The 17,411-nt window shown below is 36.8% G+C and overlaps 1 protein-coding gene across 1 annotated transcript; it reads left to right on the top strand.

Moving 5' to 3' along the window:
* Positions 1-915: 915 nt before the first annotated feature.
* On the top strand, positions 916-6,845 carry LOC141480931 (uncharacterized). The gene is made up of 2 exons (XM_074171674.1): positions 916-2,185; positions 2,248-6,845. The coding sequence occupies exons 1-2, from the start codon at positions 1,627-1,629 to the stop codon at positions 5,529-5,531; spliced, it is 3,843 nt and encodes a 1,280-aa protein (XP_074027775.1). The 5' UTR covers positions 916-1,626; the 3' UTR covers positions 5,532-6,845.
* The last annotated feature ends 10,566 nt before the right edge of the window (positions 6,846-17,411 follow it).

Below are 17,411 nucleotides of genomic sequence, written 5' to 3'. Positions count from 1 at the left end.
TTGAAACATAATGTTTACTAAATGTTCAACAACTTATTCTCTTCAATTTCCACCCATCAACATCTTGTTAATTCATCCTCAGGTTATTTCAGTCGAAAAAACATAAACAATGAAAAGGAATATAACCTTCGAAAATTCATCATGTTTATGAACCATCAGTATCAAATTATTCAACAATCACTTGACACGAATAAAATCGTTCGATAAAAAATAATGTTTACAACTCCTTCAAGTGAGTTATATACGAGCTATAAGAGTTGCGATAAAAGCAAATTCACAGTTTATTCCTGAAATTTTGATCCTCATATAAATAAACCTGGCATACTTTTCGGAAATTTATTGATAATAACATGTCGTAATTCTCAGGAATAAATTTTATACTCGAGTAAAATAAATATTTAGCACGATTCCTAAATAATTCGATTAGGCACGACGCAGAATGAAAATAAAGGAATTATTGCGAAGATTTTCCGAATAGAGAGTTGATTGTTGACTTCCAATGAAATATTTATTGTTTTATACTGTAAAATTCCACGATGAAAGAGAAATATTACGAAAGCAACGAATTGTTTACAAAATCGCAACGCGTGTTGCACTATACCAAAGCATCTATGAGCATGAATAAAATACCATTAAACTAGTTATTTTGAAAATTTCAAAATTCGGAAAGTGTGGACCATTTTAGAGTTAAATTCAATATTTACTAATTATACGATAATAGTGCTACATCAGTGAAGAAATCTATGATCGATTCTTTTTCCAGTTTATATCGAATCTCGAAGTATTTTTTTAATTTTCAATACGTTCCTCAATAACATCCGAAAAAATAAAACCAAACTAGCGAATTCCGGTTCTTTTCCGTCATTTTCGGGGCTAATTGTAATTTTCTGAAGTAAAACGTTGTAAGTATAAGTAGTTGTTTACAGCTGATTCTCGGCCTCCCCCCACCACTATGACGTATTAATTGCTTTTTTTATTGGTTGTTGTTTGGTGAAGTTTTTTTGTTGTGCAGTGAAGTCAAGGCGTTGTGACCTTGAAGTGTCTGGTGCATGGATCGTTCAGATTTTTTTTTCATATGAGATTTTGTGTGTTTATGTGTGTGTGTGTGTGTAGGAGAATGCACGGTACAGGGTTTCATCATGTGCTTGTTTGTCTATGTACAAACATACGTCTGCATACTTCGAAGATCCTCCAAGTAGTAAATGCTCCATCGGTGTTAGGGCACCAAGTTAGTAGTGGAGTGACGTCACAGCAATAACCGTTCAACGGCTAGAGAGCGACATGTTCACTCCACGACGTGTGGCAGAGTAATGCGTATTCATCGGTCTGCCCTCACCTCTCCCGAAGCGATGAAGGTCGCTCTAGCCCCGCTATCGATGGTGACACAACGGCAGCCGAGGACCGTTTGCCTAGCGTCTACCCTCTCCGAGACCGCAACGACCACTGCTTGCTCGTATATCGACATCTGTTATCGCATTCAGTTGGGAGGTAATCTTGGCGCATGTAGTTGAGAAGTGGGGTTGGCTATGACGTCTTGACGGGTCCTATCAGAGTGTATTTAAGAAGCGTACGAGTGTTGGCTATGTCAGTTTACATCAAGTGAGTTAGTGAGAACTATTATATAAAATGTATTCCTGTGACTGTGGTAAATCTTTCACTCGTAGTGATAATCTTCGTCGGCATCAGCTCCAGAGTTGCCAAGGAGGGCCTGCAGTGAAACGGGTGAGAGTGGATAATGCAACACCTATGTATACGTGCAATTGTTGTAATGTGACAATTCCTATGAGCCAAGTGAATTCTCACCGAAGAACCATGAGTCATAAAAATAATGCATGTGTTCAATTGTCTGACGGTGTTCAAATTATAACGAATGCATTCAATTGCCGCATTGCTACATACAGGGTGGAGAGTTCGATTGTAACCAGTGACTACATGTCATTTTTCAATAAGATTAGGCAGAAGGTCATTGAATTACTGGAATCAGCCATCAGGATCCATAAAAGCATCAAGGTGAATATGGAAGTTTTTGGGAATTATATTCTTCAGACTGATGATTCGAGGGACACGAAGTCATTTAATTCCCAAAATAAAATAGTGGACCAATCTTCAGATTTGAATGCTGTTTTTGATGGATTCCGTGATGTAATTGTGGCTCAAACGACTGAGTTCCAGGATCGCGACTCAGGTATTTATTTTTTAAAAATTTCAATAAGATTGAATAGTAATATTTTTTTTTTTATAATTCAGGTTGGACTTGTGAAAAAATATTGTTTCTCGAGGTCAACATTAATAAATACAGTCCACTGGAAGGACGTTCATATGTGAAGCTGCCTCAATGTATTCAATGGAAGAAAGCTGTTGTGAATGTTCGTAATGAAGATCAATATTGTTTTGCTTGGGCTATAACATCAGCATTATATCCTGCAGATAGTCGAGTGTCCGAACTTACGTCATATCCACATTTTTCCACTGTTTTAGATGTCACAGGTATGGATTTTCCGGTTAAAGTTAATAATAAGAGTATCGAAATATTCGAAGATAGGAATGATATTTCAATTAATGTTTACGGTTTAGAGAGTACATTTGAGAAGGGTAAAATGAAGTATGAAGTGATTGGTCCATTGCGATACTCACAGAGAAGACTCCGGAGACATGTCAATTTGTTGTTTATAACTGATGACTCCGGTAATGGTCACTATTGTTGGATCAAAGATCTTTCAAGATTAGTTTCTAATCAACTATCAGCTCATAGACAGAAAAAATATTTTTGTGACGGATGTTTGATATATTTTTCTGATGAGAGATTGCTTTTACGTCATAATATGTATGATTGTAATCACATTAGTACCACAACACCAACTACTAATTTAAAGATCAATAAATATGGTAGAATGGTTGCGGAAAATAAACTAATGTTTGAAAACTTTGAGAGGCAAATGAGGGTGCCATTTGTAGTGTATGCTGATTTTGAATCAGTGCTTAAACCGATTCATGTGAATGAGCCAAATCCTGAAAGTTCATACACGATTAAAACATTCAAACATGCCCCATATTCATTTGCTTATTTGATAAAGTGTTCATATAATGATGATTTGTCAAAATTTGTTACATATAGGGGTGTAGATGCAGCTCAGAAATTTGTGAGTAGCATTGAAGATGATTTGAAAGAGATACATGAAAATCATCTCAGAAACCCTAAACCGATGGATACACAAACTGACGAAGAAGAAGAACAGTTTGCTGCAGCCAGAACTTGTGGTATATGTAATAAAGCATTTACTGATGGTGAAGTCAAAGTAAGAGATCATTGTCATGTCACAGGAAAGAAAAGATCACATGCCGCTCACTCGAAATGTAATTTAAATTTCAAAATACCAAACTTCATACCTATCATTTTTCATAATTTAAGTGGTTATGATTGTCATTTATTCATAAAAGAATTGTATAGGAATAAAGAGAAAGTTGATGTTATCCCGCAAACTAAAGAGAAATATATATCTTTCACGAAGCATCTCTTCACACACAGCTATACCGATAAAGATGGTGTGGTTAGGAAGAATTATCTCAAAATGAGATTTATCGATAGTTATAAATTTATGACTAATTCGTTGGAGAAGTTGGGTGCAAACTTGACCTCCGATCAATGTTTGGAGATGCACAAACATTTCCCACAAATTGAGAAATTCAATTTGATGAGACAGAAAGGTGTATTTCCATATAGTTTTGTTGATGACATTGACAAATTGAATTATCCATTACTTCCGACAAAAAATCAGTTTTATGACACACTCAATTGTGAACATATATCGGAAACTGATTATGATAGGGCTAGAAAAGTTTGGAATTTATTCGAGTGTCAGAATTTGGGGGAATACTCTGATTTGTATTTGAAGTCGGATGTATTGCTACTATGTGATATTTTTGAAAACTTCCGCACCACAAGTTTAGAGATATATAACTTAGATCCGGCACAATATTACACTGCACCTGGATTATCATGGGATGCCATGTTGAAGTTCACTAATGTTGAATTGGAATTACTAACTGACATTGATATGATTCACTTTTTTCAAAAAGGTATACGAGGTGGAATTAGTCAATGTAGCGAGAGGAAACATATAGCAAATAATAGATTTTTACCCAATTATAATCCCAACGAACCTTCCACATTCATTACATATTTAGATGCAACAAATCTATACGGTCACAGTATGTCACAACCTCTACCAACAAGTGAATTTACATGGTTGACACCAAATGAAATTCTTAATCTCGATGTGATGGATGTGAGTACTGATAGTCCGTATGGGTATGTATTTGAAGTGGACATTCATTATCCACAAGAGTTGCATGATAAACATTCTGACCTTCCATTTTTAGTCGAAAAAATAATACCACCTCGTACACAATCGAAAATTCCCAAATTAATTCCAAATTTGAATGATAAAAGAAAATATATTGTTCATTATAGGAATCTACAGCAAGCTGTCAAAAATGGATTGATTGTAATGAATACACATAGAGTATTGAAATTCAAACAATCATGCTGGATGAAACCCTATATAGATCTTAATACTGAAATGCGTAATAGGTCTAACAACAAATCTGTTAAAGATTTCTATAAACTAATGAATAATGCGGTGTATGGAAAGACAATGGAGAATGTAGATAATCGAATTGATGTTAGACTCGTTACACATTGGGAAAATATAAAGAAAAATATAGGTGCCAGCACTCTCATAGCCAAACCAAATTTCAAAAATTGTTCAATTTTCACTGATAATTTCGTTGCCATTCAATTGGGTAGAGTGAAGGTTCATTACGATAAACCATTATATTTGGGATTTTCCATATTAGAATTATCTAAAACAGTCATGTATGACTTTTTCTATGGATGCATCAAACAACACTTTGATGAAAATGTCTCTTTACTTTACACAGATACCGACTCGCTCATTCTTAAAGTAAACACAGAAAATTTTTATGAATTCATAAAAACTAACATAAGTAGATTTGATACATCCAATTACAGTATAGTTAACCAATTCAATATTCCAGTAACAAGTTCAGTCTTGGGTAACTTCAAAGATGAATTTCCAAATGATCCAATCATGAGTTTTTATGGTACAGGTGCTAAAGCATATTATGTGAAATCTGTTGATGGTGAATTTAAGAAAGCCAAAGGGGTTAAACGATCTGTAATAAAGAATGAATTGACATGCGAAGATTATCAAAAAATCGTCGAACAAGGTGGTATGATATTCAGAAAGATGAATTCATTTAGAAGCGTGTTACATGATATGTATACTGAATTAAAAAATAAAGTTGCATTATCATATCACGACGATAAACGATTTATCATTCCGAATACTACCCACACTCTTCCTTGGGGTCATAATGATATTGAATTTTATGAAAACGATCCAAATGAGAACATTCGTTGGATAAGTAATATTATTCAACAATCACAATCTCAGGAGACTCCATTGGATCAATTGATTAATTTATTATCTGCCGAGATCAATGATTGAAATATCATTCAATATCTTCAAAACCGGAAAATTCAATATTGATATTTATGTAGCCATTTATAATTAATAATATATGATAGAAGTAATGTGATATTAATGTATTATGTATGTATGTATATGTATTACTGTAATGAATATAAAATGATTAAAATTTTATTTGTATTATTTCTATTTCCCTAATCAATTACTGCAATATATAGTATAATGTAAATGACAGAAATATCAGTTTGAAGAGAATCATCGTAGAGTGCACAATGTCTAAAACAATCGATAAGTTTGGTAGAAAAAGAAAATGGGGTGGTAATGTCATTCGAGGTCCTCCTGGGAATGGTTTTAAATTAACAAAAGATGGTCATTATGACATGCAAAGGAAAATATTGAAAAATACAAGTGAACCAATTGACAAGAGTGATTGTGTAACTGTATCATATCTTGAGGGGGAAATTAATGGAGCAAAGGAAGTTATACTTCTAGCCCTACAAGCTGCAATACAATCCACAATAGGCAATATTGCTCGGGACGCCCGGCAAGCATTTAACGATAAAATTGCAGAGGCTCGGATAACTTTCACTCGTAAATTTGACAAACTTACAAGTGATGTAGACATAAAAATGTCTGACATAACAGCGTCTACAAATAAAAAATTTGATGCTATGTCAAACATAACAGGGACTACAATGAAAAAGTATGATGTACTGGAACAGAGAGTTGAAGTATTGGAGAAAAACCATAAAGAAGTTTTGGAGAGAAACTATAAAGTCAGGCCATCATCATCAGGTGGACTGGGATATCCAGGACTGAACATTAATCCAAATCATAGAATAATACAACCAAAACCAAAACCAACTGATGATGTATTAATGGAACCAACATGGTGAATGTATTCCCTCGTTAGGTTAGGTTAATAGCTACGTTAGGTTAGCTGCATACTTACGTTAGGTTAGGTGTTAGGTTAGTATTCCCTCGTTAGGTTAGGTTAATAGTTACTGTAGGTTAGGTTAGGTTAGGTTAGGTTAGGTTAGGTTAGGTTAGGTTAGGTTAGGTGTTCGGTTGCATAGCGGTAGGTTAGCGTACTAGGTTAGGTTACGTTAATACATACGATAGGTTAGGTGTTCGGTTGCATAGCGGTAGGTTAGCGTACTAGGTTAGGTTACGTTAATACGTTAATACGTTAGGTTAGGTGTTCGGTTGCATATTATGTTACGAACGCGCGCGCGAAGAGGGCGTAGATGTCTCTCCAGATGTCCCGCCTACCTGGGGCCGGAGGCCCCACCCACCTGGGCGGAGCCCAGGCAGTGGGCGGGGCCCGTTAGGGCCACGCCCCCCCCCCCCCCCCGTCGCCACCAACTTTTCGGATACCCCGCCCCTTTCCGAAGCCCCGCCCCCTTTCCGAAGCCCCGCCCCTCCCCTCCCCGAAGCCCCGCCCCCCGACTCCCAACATTTGCGCATGTACACCCCTACCCTCATCGCGCATGTGCGCTCCCACCATTTTCCCACCGCTCACGCATCGAAGTCGATACCCTCCGGAGAGCACTCCACAACATTCAGTTCGAGAAGTCATCTCATCGAGAGCAGTCCACTCCACAACAAGGCAGTACGTTCCAACGACCAACTTGATATTTGAGTAAGTAAATTAGGAATGTTATTTTTTATATCAACTAACTTTGTATTATTTCTTCTTTTTCAGAATGGCAACCAATACACAGGAGGTGAATAATGCTGTGGCGTCTATTCTGCCGGTGTCCGCTGACCAGGAGGAGGCAGCATCTTCGAGAGCGGTGACGGTTGACCAGCCAACCACTTCGCGTTCGCGAGTTAGGTGCAGATCTTCTAGCCCTGACTTATTCGAGGAGGAGGAGGAAGTCAGGGCTGTGAAGAAGGTTTGCCAACGACCTGCAGCAAAGGTTGGTCCTATTTCAAAGTACCGAGCTACTTGCAATAGGACTAATCCTTATGCAGGTAGTTTTTCGACCTCTCGTAAGAGGGCCTCCACACCAGCAGCAGCACCAGCAGCAGTGGAAATTCCGAGGAGTCCTTCTCCGGAGTTGGTGATATTGTCGCCGTTGGTGACGCGACTACCACCGCTGCCAGCGACACCGGCGGATCCTGAGGTGTTGGTGCCACAGCCTATCGGAGAGGTTAGTGAAAAGATGAGTGTTTTTCTGCAGAGATGCAAGAAAGCAGAACGAGCTGCCCGATCTAGCGAGGCCGAGTTGGTTACCATGAAGCGACAAATGGCTGAAATGGATAACCGACGGAGGGAACTCCAAAAGGAAATGGCCGAAATAGATCGGAATTATGCATCTCTGCAGGAAAGGTGTAAAGCAAAGACCTCTTCGATAGAGCTGTACAAAAAAGTAGTGACAGTTATGGACACTCTTTTTGTAGATGAAGTGTAAATGTAAGATTAGTTTTAGGTTAGTTAGGAGTATTTAATTATGGTAGTTTTAAGTTTATATTTGTTAAGTTTATATTGAATAAAGGAAAAGGAAGTGAAATAAAGGGTGTACACTGTTTTTTGGTTTGGTACACATTGAACAATGCGATGGTTGGAGCATTTTTCTTCACTTCCTCTTATTATCATTATTATTTTTTTATTTCAATTCCAAGTTCTTCTAGACAAATACCTCACATCAATTTTTGTGTTCTCTAATCACTTGTAAATAATTTCATGTGAAGAAAATTTAAAAAATAAAAAAATAGACATGTTTCATAGTGAAATCGACAAGTATATTTCATTTGTATTTTATCCATTCAAGTATCTCTTTCATTGAATATGTCTTATGTCACTTTGCAATTTACCCCTACTCATTGAATATGTCTTATGTCACACTACAATTTACCCCTACTCAATGTTCCACTCCTCTCCCACTCCCTCTCGAAAGTATAAAAGTAGAAATCATCTGATGAAACATTCAGTTGATCAGCTAGCATCGAGATGGAACCCGATTCAACCTCCGAACCCTATAGCTGCCCGGATCAGGGGTACAACTTCAATTACTGGGATAACAGCCAGGTACAGGTTGTCTCTTCCACCACGGAACCCCACAGTCCGCCATACGAATACCGGGATCACGACATCAGGATGCAAGTTCAGCATGTCACTGGCAGTGACGAAGGACACTTGGATGACTCGGAATATCCAGATCCTGACGGATGGTGGGACCCTGCTTATGATGACATTGTCCCAATGAGTAGCGACGACGACGATGATGACGACGACGACTCTGGTGATGATGCTGATGACGAGCTTGACGTTAGACGTCCTCCACCATCCCCTATCCTCATCGAGGATAGTCCTCCGCCATCCCCAATCCTAATCGATGATGATGTCCTCAATTCCGATGATGACATATAATCATCTACTCGTCCATCATTTCCTTTCCTTTCCTTCCACGGAGTACACACTTTTTGGTTGGTGTACACGAGGCACTGCGAGGCTGGGGCAGTGTCTTCCTCCCTTCCTCTCCCTCTTATTAGTTTTTTTTCCATAATAATCACTAGAATTTCTCCTAATAATCGCTCAGAGTTTCATTCTTGATGTTTTCGAATCTCAAACACTGTTCTACATTTCACCCCCTCCATTTCATTTCTTCCAATATAAATATAGCAACAATCCCAGTTCTATATCATTCTTCCACAATGTCGAGTACAGGACCCATCCAAGTACATGAAATAGATTCAACGTCTGATCATTTGAGTACAACCTTCGCTCAATTTCTGCAGCGAATCTATGATCTTCCTGATGATTTCGCAGAACGAGTGGAACAAGGTATTCAGGACGACATAGATGCTGTTGACGATAATAATGCGGATGATGTGATTAGTATATCATCTGATTCAGCTGATTATGACGACGACGACATCATGAGTATATCATCTGATTCAGATGACTACTATGAGGATGATATCATTAGTATATCATCTGATTCAGATGACGATACCATAATTATTGTTTCTGATGATGAGGAGCGTTAGTCCATATCATTGCATGGATTAATAAAAAAATAACAGCCCTTTTCAGGGCTACAATTAAAGACTGAAACAATAAAAAAAATAGCTCTTTTCAGAGCTACCATTATACTTTCAAACAGAAACAGATTCATACCATTGTTAACATTATGTTAACATTATAATCTCAAACGAAATATATGTATGTGAAAGTATTCATCATTATATGCATATGAATGATTGACAAATGCCAACTTCAACTTTCATTTAAAGTAGTACTCATCATATGCATAGATATTCAATGACTATCAAATTCCAAATTTCGACTTTTCAGTCAAAGTAGTAATTTATTTGTCATATAATGTATAGATATTCAAAGACTAACAAATTTCCAACTTAGACTTTTATTAATCAAAGTATTCATTTGTCACATAATCTATGAATACTAATACAACTAACTACTGTTTGTGTGAATAATGTAGCCCTGAAAAGGGCTGTTGTTTTTTTTTTGACCAGTAGGTCCACGGTTATTGTGCCACAGGTTGGACATTATTACATATAATACATGTAGATACTCGGGTGAAGTTTGTTAGTGGCCTCTCGCAAGCTTCACACCAATTCTGTCCCATTTCCATAATTGAGACAGTGTTGTGGGTGTTGACATGGGCATACCACCCTCCATTATTGTTTCTATGCGAATAAAACCGAAAGCAGCACCAACATAGTTTTTTGTTCTCTCCATCTATTGTGCTGATCAATACGTATGCATCCAATGCACAATACAAATCCAAGGGATCTTCCAGTGTCTCACTGACATTGAGTGTTCGCATACCGATCCTCATAGCACCATCACCTTCAGTTGTGTCAGCTTCTATCCCTTCATCATCTCCTTCTTCATCCATGACCCTCTCAAACTCCATCACGTCATCATCTTCGTCGCTTTGGTTGGCCTCGTTTTCAACTTCGTCTATCTCATCTTCATCGACTCCAACATCTTCTGCTTCAACTATTACTTCCTCTAGCGGAACATTGACATCCTCATCATCTGATTCGTCTATCCAATTGTTTTCATCAACAGCAGCTATTCTATTTAATGCAGCATTTATTTTTGCAGAATTCATCTTGTTGTTGTTTGCTCACAGTTGTAGAGAGTGAATGAATGAACTCTAGGTTTGCAAGTCAACTTATATAGGAGGTGATGCGACTCCCACTTGACTCGTTTAGAGTGGAATAGTAGGAGAAGTTATCCCACTATACTTCCACATGATGTTGATTTGTATAAATAGAGATCGTAGGTATAGGAGAGAGCATTCAGAGTTTCTGTAAGTCATCTCTTTATATTTCTAATCGAATTAGTAAAATGCCGTTTCCAAAAGAGTGGAATGAAAAACCAAAAGTGTGTGTCTACCCAATGATGATTGCAGGGGCTATTGTGTGCTACTTTTGTCAAATAAGTAGACCTAAGGATTCAATCAATCCATGTACTGGTATGTGTAGTGATTGCGTGTTGCGGATTCAACTATCGCCTCCTTCTCATCCACCGAAGCGAACAAAATCGGATTATCGTCAACAACAGTTACAGTGTCTGAAGTGTTCCGAACCTATAATATTTAACAATATAGGTATCTGTAGAAATATTTGTGGTATCTGTGCTGCCGTTCCAACTCCACTGCAACGTTGTTTGCGTTGTGATACATATTCCATGAATTGTTGGAATCATGTATGCAATGCATGTAGAAGTACTTGGGATCTGTGTGAGAAGGTTGGTCAACTCTACCCCAATAGGAGAATCCATTTTTTTCAATGTTGGTGTTTGACGCACGAGCAACAACTATTGAGGAATAGAGTCAAAGAACGTTCCACATCCACAGAGACATATTAACATTTTTCATTTTTTATTATCGTTATTGTCCTCTATTATTAATAAATATATATATATTTTGAATTTATTTGTATTATTTTCTAACATTTAAAAATACATGCATGCAACACAAAGTTTTCCTCTTAAATGACAAAGATTGTTACATGCGTGAATAGTTTAGTGAGAGAGCGCATGTGCCAGTTGATGAAAGAGCGCATGCGCTAGTTTATTTTCTTCTATAAATGGTGAGGTCTCAGTAACATCATCACCTTTCCTATCCACATTCTATTGCTATCACATATCATTCCTCAGACCTTAATAATCATGAGCTCTATGCCGCTATTGATTGCTGAAGATGGTTCACCACTTGTTGATATCGATCAGACTGATTTTGAAAATATTCCAGTATTACATTTATCGAGTCAAGATTCGATAAATGATTTTGATATTAACGACTTCGTTAACTTTGCAGATGTGCCAGAACCAAATGAGCAAATTATTATTGAAAATCCGATCGTTTCGCAATTATCATCACTCAAACACTCTTCATCTACCCTTCCTCTTGGTGTTGATAAGAAATCTAGAACAATCAAGAGGAAGGTTACTAAGGCATCTTCATCGATTGTCACTGACTTTAAAGAAAAGAAAGAATCCAAAAGTGTTGTGCGACAGAAAAAACCCGCAACGAAAAGTGACAGATCGAAGAGGAAGCCAAAAGGTACTCCTAAAGAAATGAAGAGTGATTTGAAAGCTGAACCGCTATCTTCTTTCAGCCCCCTCCATCGGTTTGGGGAAATGAAAAGGAAAGCAAAATGCCGTCTTGTAAAGGCACAGATGACTATTGCTGAACTTGAAAAGAGTGAGCGAGCTATTAATGCTAATAATGAAACTCTTGAAGCATTAGATGCCAAGATTGCATTAGCGAAGGTTGAATTGGCTAGAATGTCTAAAGATGCTGATGAACTCCGTTCAAAAATTGGTAAAGATAAGCAATTCCATCAACGTTCGAGAATGCAAGCTCAGGCTGAGCTTGAGGAGTCGACTAAGCTTTATGAGACAGCATTATCAGTGAGAGATAATTGGCAAAAAGAGTTGGATACTGCATTTCAAAGTGACGGCGATTAGTTTTGGGAATGATAATGTGTTTTCAATATCGTGAGTTGAAAAATATAAGCGGGAATGGAGTATACAATTAATTTGGTTTGGTATACACAGAACATTGCGAATGGCTGGGGCAATGTTTACCGCTGCAATATTTTTCAGTTCACATACTTATAATTGAAATGAAAACAATAATGAACTTTAATATTACTTTATTCATAAAAGTCACTATTATATACATTTAAACCATATTTGATTCATCAATCCAAGAATTTTGTTCGCTAGGAAGGCCTAACCACTTTACATATACTTTATTTTTTCTTCTCTTCAACACCTTCTCAATCAGATATACGTCAGGATTCTCGGTTCGTAATAACTCTTCTTCGTAAAAACATCCTCTAATCGGCTGTTCATTCATATCTTCAAGATTATAAGTCGTTGGGATGGTTTTATTAATTTTAACAATCTTGAATAGCTCCGTGGTAAAATTCGCAGTGTAAGACTTTTCAAAAATATGTTTGTATTTACTTATACGTACAATATCATTTAATTGGAATTTGGGTTTACTTTGTCTTCCTCCAATTCCATTGATACCCTTGAATTTTAATTTTGTTGTTGAATCAACATTGATGGGTGCCATACCTATTGTACGATGAACTTTATTATTATATCTACTAGTTATAATTGGAAGAATATCAAGCCATTTGTGGTGACCTCTCATCGAAAATTCCTTGTAGAGCCATGCCTTTATTGTACGAATCACTCTTTCTGCTATAGCTGCCTTCTTTGTGCTAAATGTTGAATAATGATTGATATTATATTCTCGCATGAGAGATGAGAAGCTTTTATTGAAAAATTCTTTCCCTTGATCGCTTTGTATGTGTTTGGGGGAGTATTTGGCTTCTTTCAGTACATGTTTCATTGCATTAGTTACTGTACTACCTGTTTTATCTTTAACTGCTACAGTCCACAGATATTTGGAGTAACAATCTATCACTACAAGTATATATCGGTATCCTTCATTACTTTTTGCATAAGGTTGCAGTTCAGCTAAATCTATTTGCCATAGATCTGCAAAACCTTTGATGGTGGTTATTCTTCTACGAAAATTACGTCTTGCAGGTTTATGTAATTCATTAACAACTTGTCGTTTGACATCACTTATTTCATTAGTCATTCTATTTCAATATGATTAAAGAGAAAAGGTGATAATGTTACTGCATTGAATGATGATGTGACAGTGATCATTACATGTGAATATGTTAATATATTATACCTTCTTCACGTAATTCTTCAATTATTGAAATTATTTCATTATCATGTCCGGTATGTCCGGCTGACTTTGAAGCTACCAATAGTCGTAGGCGAGCAACTAACTCTTTCGGTGAATTCCAGTACACATAATTCACAGGTTTAGAATTATATATTTTCTCCATTTTCACTCGTTTGAGTGCTCCACCAATTTTACTTCTACTTCTTATTGGATATTGTCGTGAGTCTAATAGAGGTTTGATAACTTCACGAAATTTTTTAGAATTTGTATTTTTAAAACCATTCTTCAGATGATATTGTTTATATGGAGCATTCGTTATTTTCAATATTTTGGAATATACTTGACGAGTTTCTTCATTATCAACATCTTGTGGATTCTTCAAAAAAATCATATCATACAATTCTGGACTACCTGCGCATTCATATTTTTTCACTTTATTAGCATCCCAAAATGAAATGTTTCCATCTTTGAAATTTACCACTAGACTTCCCATTTTCAGCTTTTGTGTAATTGGATCCATACGTACGCCAAATGTTCCATCATATGCTGGATTTCTAGATTTTATATTATTCAAATGTTTCATCAAAACATCTTCACCACTTTCATTCATAACAGGTGAGATGTCAGGATCCGAGGAATCGATGTGGGACGATGATGGTGTTTCGAATAGAGTTGTTCTCATATCGTCTTGAAGTGTGCTCGTGTCACTATTCACAGATGATACACTACCAAAAGATTGTTTTCTTCCTATTGGAGTACTCATGGGATAATTTGAAGTAGATTGAACAGTTCCATGATTTGGTGATAACACTGGTGATTTAGAAGTAGCGTTTGATGATAAAACATTCAATGGTTTCATTATGGGCTCATACAATCTTTCAAGTGTCGTACGATTTTCAATATTATCATTCTTGATAGAGTTGAATTTCTGCCTGACAGCTTCTGTTGTCTCTACTAGTTGACGTTTCAAATTTATTTCATTGTTTTTATTTTCAGGATCTTTTTTTGTATTCATAATGCCCTTTTTTTTGAATTAAAGCTTAATTCGTTGGTGAAGTGACCACTACAATATTCAGTGATCGAATAAGTTCCAAAAACAAGATCATGGGTATATAAAACTATCGAATCCTTTGCGATATCTACCTTCATCTATTTTTCTATCCTTATCAATGACTAGAAATCCATATTGGTCCTCCCAGCATTTAACACACATCAATTGGAATTGTTTGAATGTTACATCGGGTGAAACATGATCTGAATAAATGTGATGTAAATTCGTCTCATCTTGTTTGAACATTATAATGAAATTGGTATTGTCACGCACTAACTGTTTGGGTACCCGTGAATATGTCTGTGCTAGATAAAAACAATCAACATCCTTATGACGTCCCATACAGAAATATGATCTAATAATATCTTGCTTTTCACATATTACATCATCGAAAATGAAAACAGAATTAGGCTTAGCGTCGGAGGGTTCCACTATTTCTGCATTATTGCTGAATGTATAAAAACCTAATCCTTTTATAGGTTCCAAAACACTTCGCAAGTACTGATATTTAGGTTGATTGAGTGATTTCGAATAGAGATACACATTTCTAAATCTCAGTCCTTGTGGATGTGTTAATAGTGATATCATTGCATTCGTCTTTCCACAATTTGAAGGTCCTATAATGAGTCCTCGAACTGATGATGGAAGTAGTGGACCATGTCTGAATACCCTTTGTCCATTCAATCCACAACCAAATTTCTCATCTAGATTATCTACAGCAAACTTTTCTTTCTGTTTTACAATGCGCATCGTGCCGTGGTTGGAGACTATATAAATGTTATTAGCTTATTCATTTCAATGTGTACCATCAAACGATACGGACGTATTGAAAGTGATCGTAAAATTAAAAGAGGTTGTGGTTTTGTTAATGATTTAATAAACAAACTTCCTTTCGAATTACATCTACCGGAGGTTATCAATACTGTGGACCGGGTACAAAATTGAAACAACGTTTAGCTCGTAACGACCCTGGAATCAATAAATTAGATATTGAATGCAAAAAACACGATATTCAATATTCTAAGCATCCATCCGATCTTGCAGCAAGACATTTAGCCGACAAAGAACTTGAATACAGCGCTTGGGATAGGGTTAAATCGAAGGACGCGAGTATTGGGGAAAGAGCAGCTGCATTACTTGTCACCAACATTATGAAAGCGAAAAGACATATGGGCATGGGTTGTAGTACCAATAAGAAAAAATGTAAGAGGAAACAAACGAAGAAAAATAAAATTAAAAAAGTTGCATTTGGTGCTGGGATAGTCCATAAAGTGCGAAATGTATTGAAGAAAGCTGGTGGGAATCAATTTGTGACGAATAATAGCAAAAAAGCTATCACTGTGGCATTGCAGGCGGCACGTAAATACCTTAAAGCTGCCGGTGGAAAGAAGAAAATCCGCACACCACGCATAATTCCTGTTCCCAAGATCGGTGGACTTTTACCATTGATACCAATTTTTGCTGGACTATCCGCACTAGGAAGTTTGGCGGGAGCTGCTGCTGGTATTACCAAGGCCGTGAATTCGGCAAAAGCCAGCAGAGCGGCTTTAATGGAAGCCAATCGTCACAATAAAACCATGGAGGCTGTAGCATTAGGCAAACGCGGAAGTGGAATATATCTCAAACCATACCGTAAAGGTTTAGGACTATATTTAAAACCATACAAAGCCACAAACAAAACAAAAAACTAATTGAACCCCTACCTCAGAGGCCTCTTACTGATCTCGATCTCAGTTATTATGCACAAAAAATGAAAATTCCACATTTTCGTGGTGTTTTTATGCGTGATAGATTACCATCTTCAGGTCCAAAACAAAACGAGACAGCTATTGTTAATTTAGATGGAATAAGTGGACCAGGAACACATTGGGTGGCATATAAAAAATGTGGGAAAGAAGTCACATATTTCGATAGTTTTGGAGATCTACCCCCACCATTGGAATTGACTCGATTCTTTCGAAAATGTTCGAATGTAAAAATCAAATATAACTATGATCGACAACAGAAATTTAATACAGTTCTCTGTGGTCACTTGTGCTTGCAGTTTCTCTCTAAATAATTTTCCAAATAAAAATGGATTCAACACCAAAACTGGATCGGGAGGCTATCAAGGGAATGGGGTTTTCACTTAGAATGTTTTCAAAATATGGTACCTTGAAAAAAATGGATAAAGTGATGCTTGCAAATATGCCTAAGGAAGTGATACTTGCATGTGTTGCACATGAGATTGCATATGTTTGGGAAAAGTTGCCTAAGCATCTGCAAGATGACATCGATATAATGAAACATAGATATTGTTATGAGCACCACCACCACGATCAAAATTCAGAATCGGATGTTAATGACGGTCCTATACCTCGGAAATCTATGTGTTGTATTTGTAATATAGAGGATGTGAATATTGGTATCAATAAAAATGATACTTATTACAATACAACACCTTCCAAAAAGTGTAAATTGTCTCAAATGTGCTGTTGCTGTGTACAATAATAAATTGAAATGTGTTTCAAAATATTCATCAGTCATGTCACGAAAGTTCGAGCTACAAGCTGTCGGGACAAGTGTCTTGAGTGCGGATTTTTTTCCACCAATTGAATTGGATAGGAACAGTCGTTATGGATTAGGACTTTTGGGATTCTATGG

Source organism: Leptinotarsa decemlineata, unplaced genomic scaffold (genome assembly GCF_025532065.1).
Source record: "Leptinotarsa decemlineata unplaced genomic scaffold, Ldec_3_MD MMD2_tig00000026_RagTag_RagTag, whole genome shotgun sequence".
NCBI lineage: Eukaryota > Metazoa > Arthropoda > Insecta > Coleoptera > Chrysomelidae > Leptinotarsa > Leptinotarsa decemlineata.
Note: the sequence above shows the minus strand (reverse complement) of the source record. Positions and strands in the feature narration are given on the sequence as shown.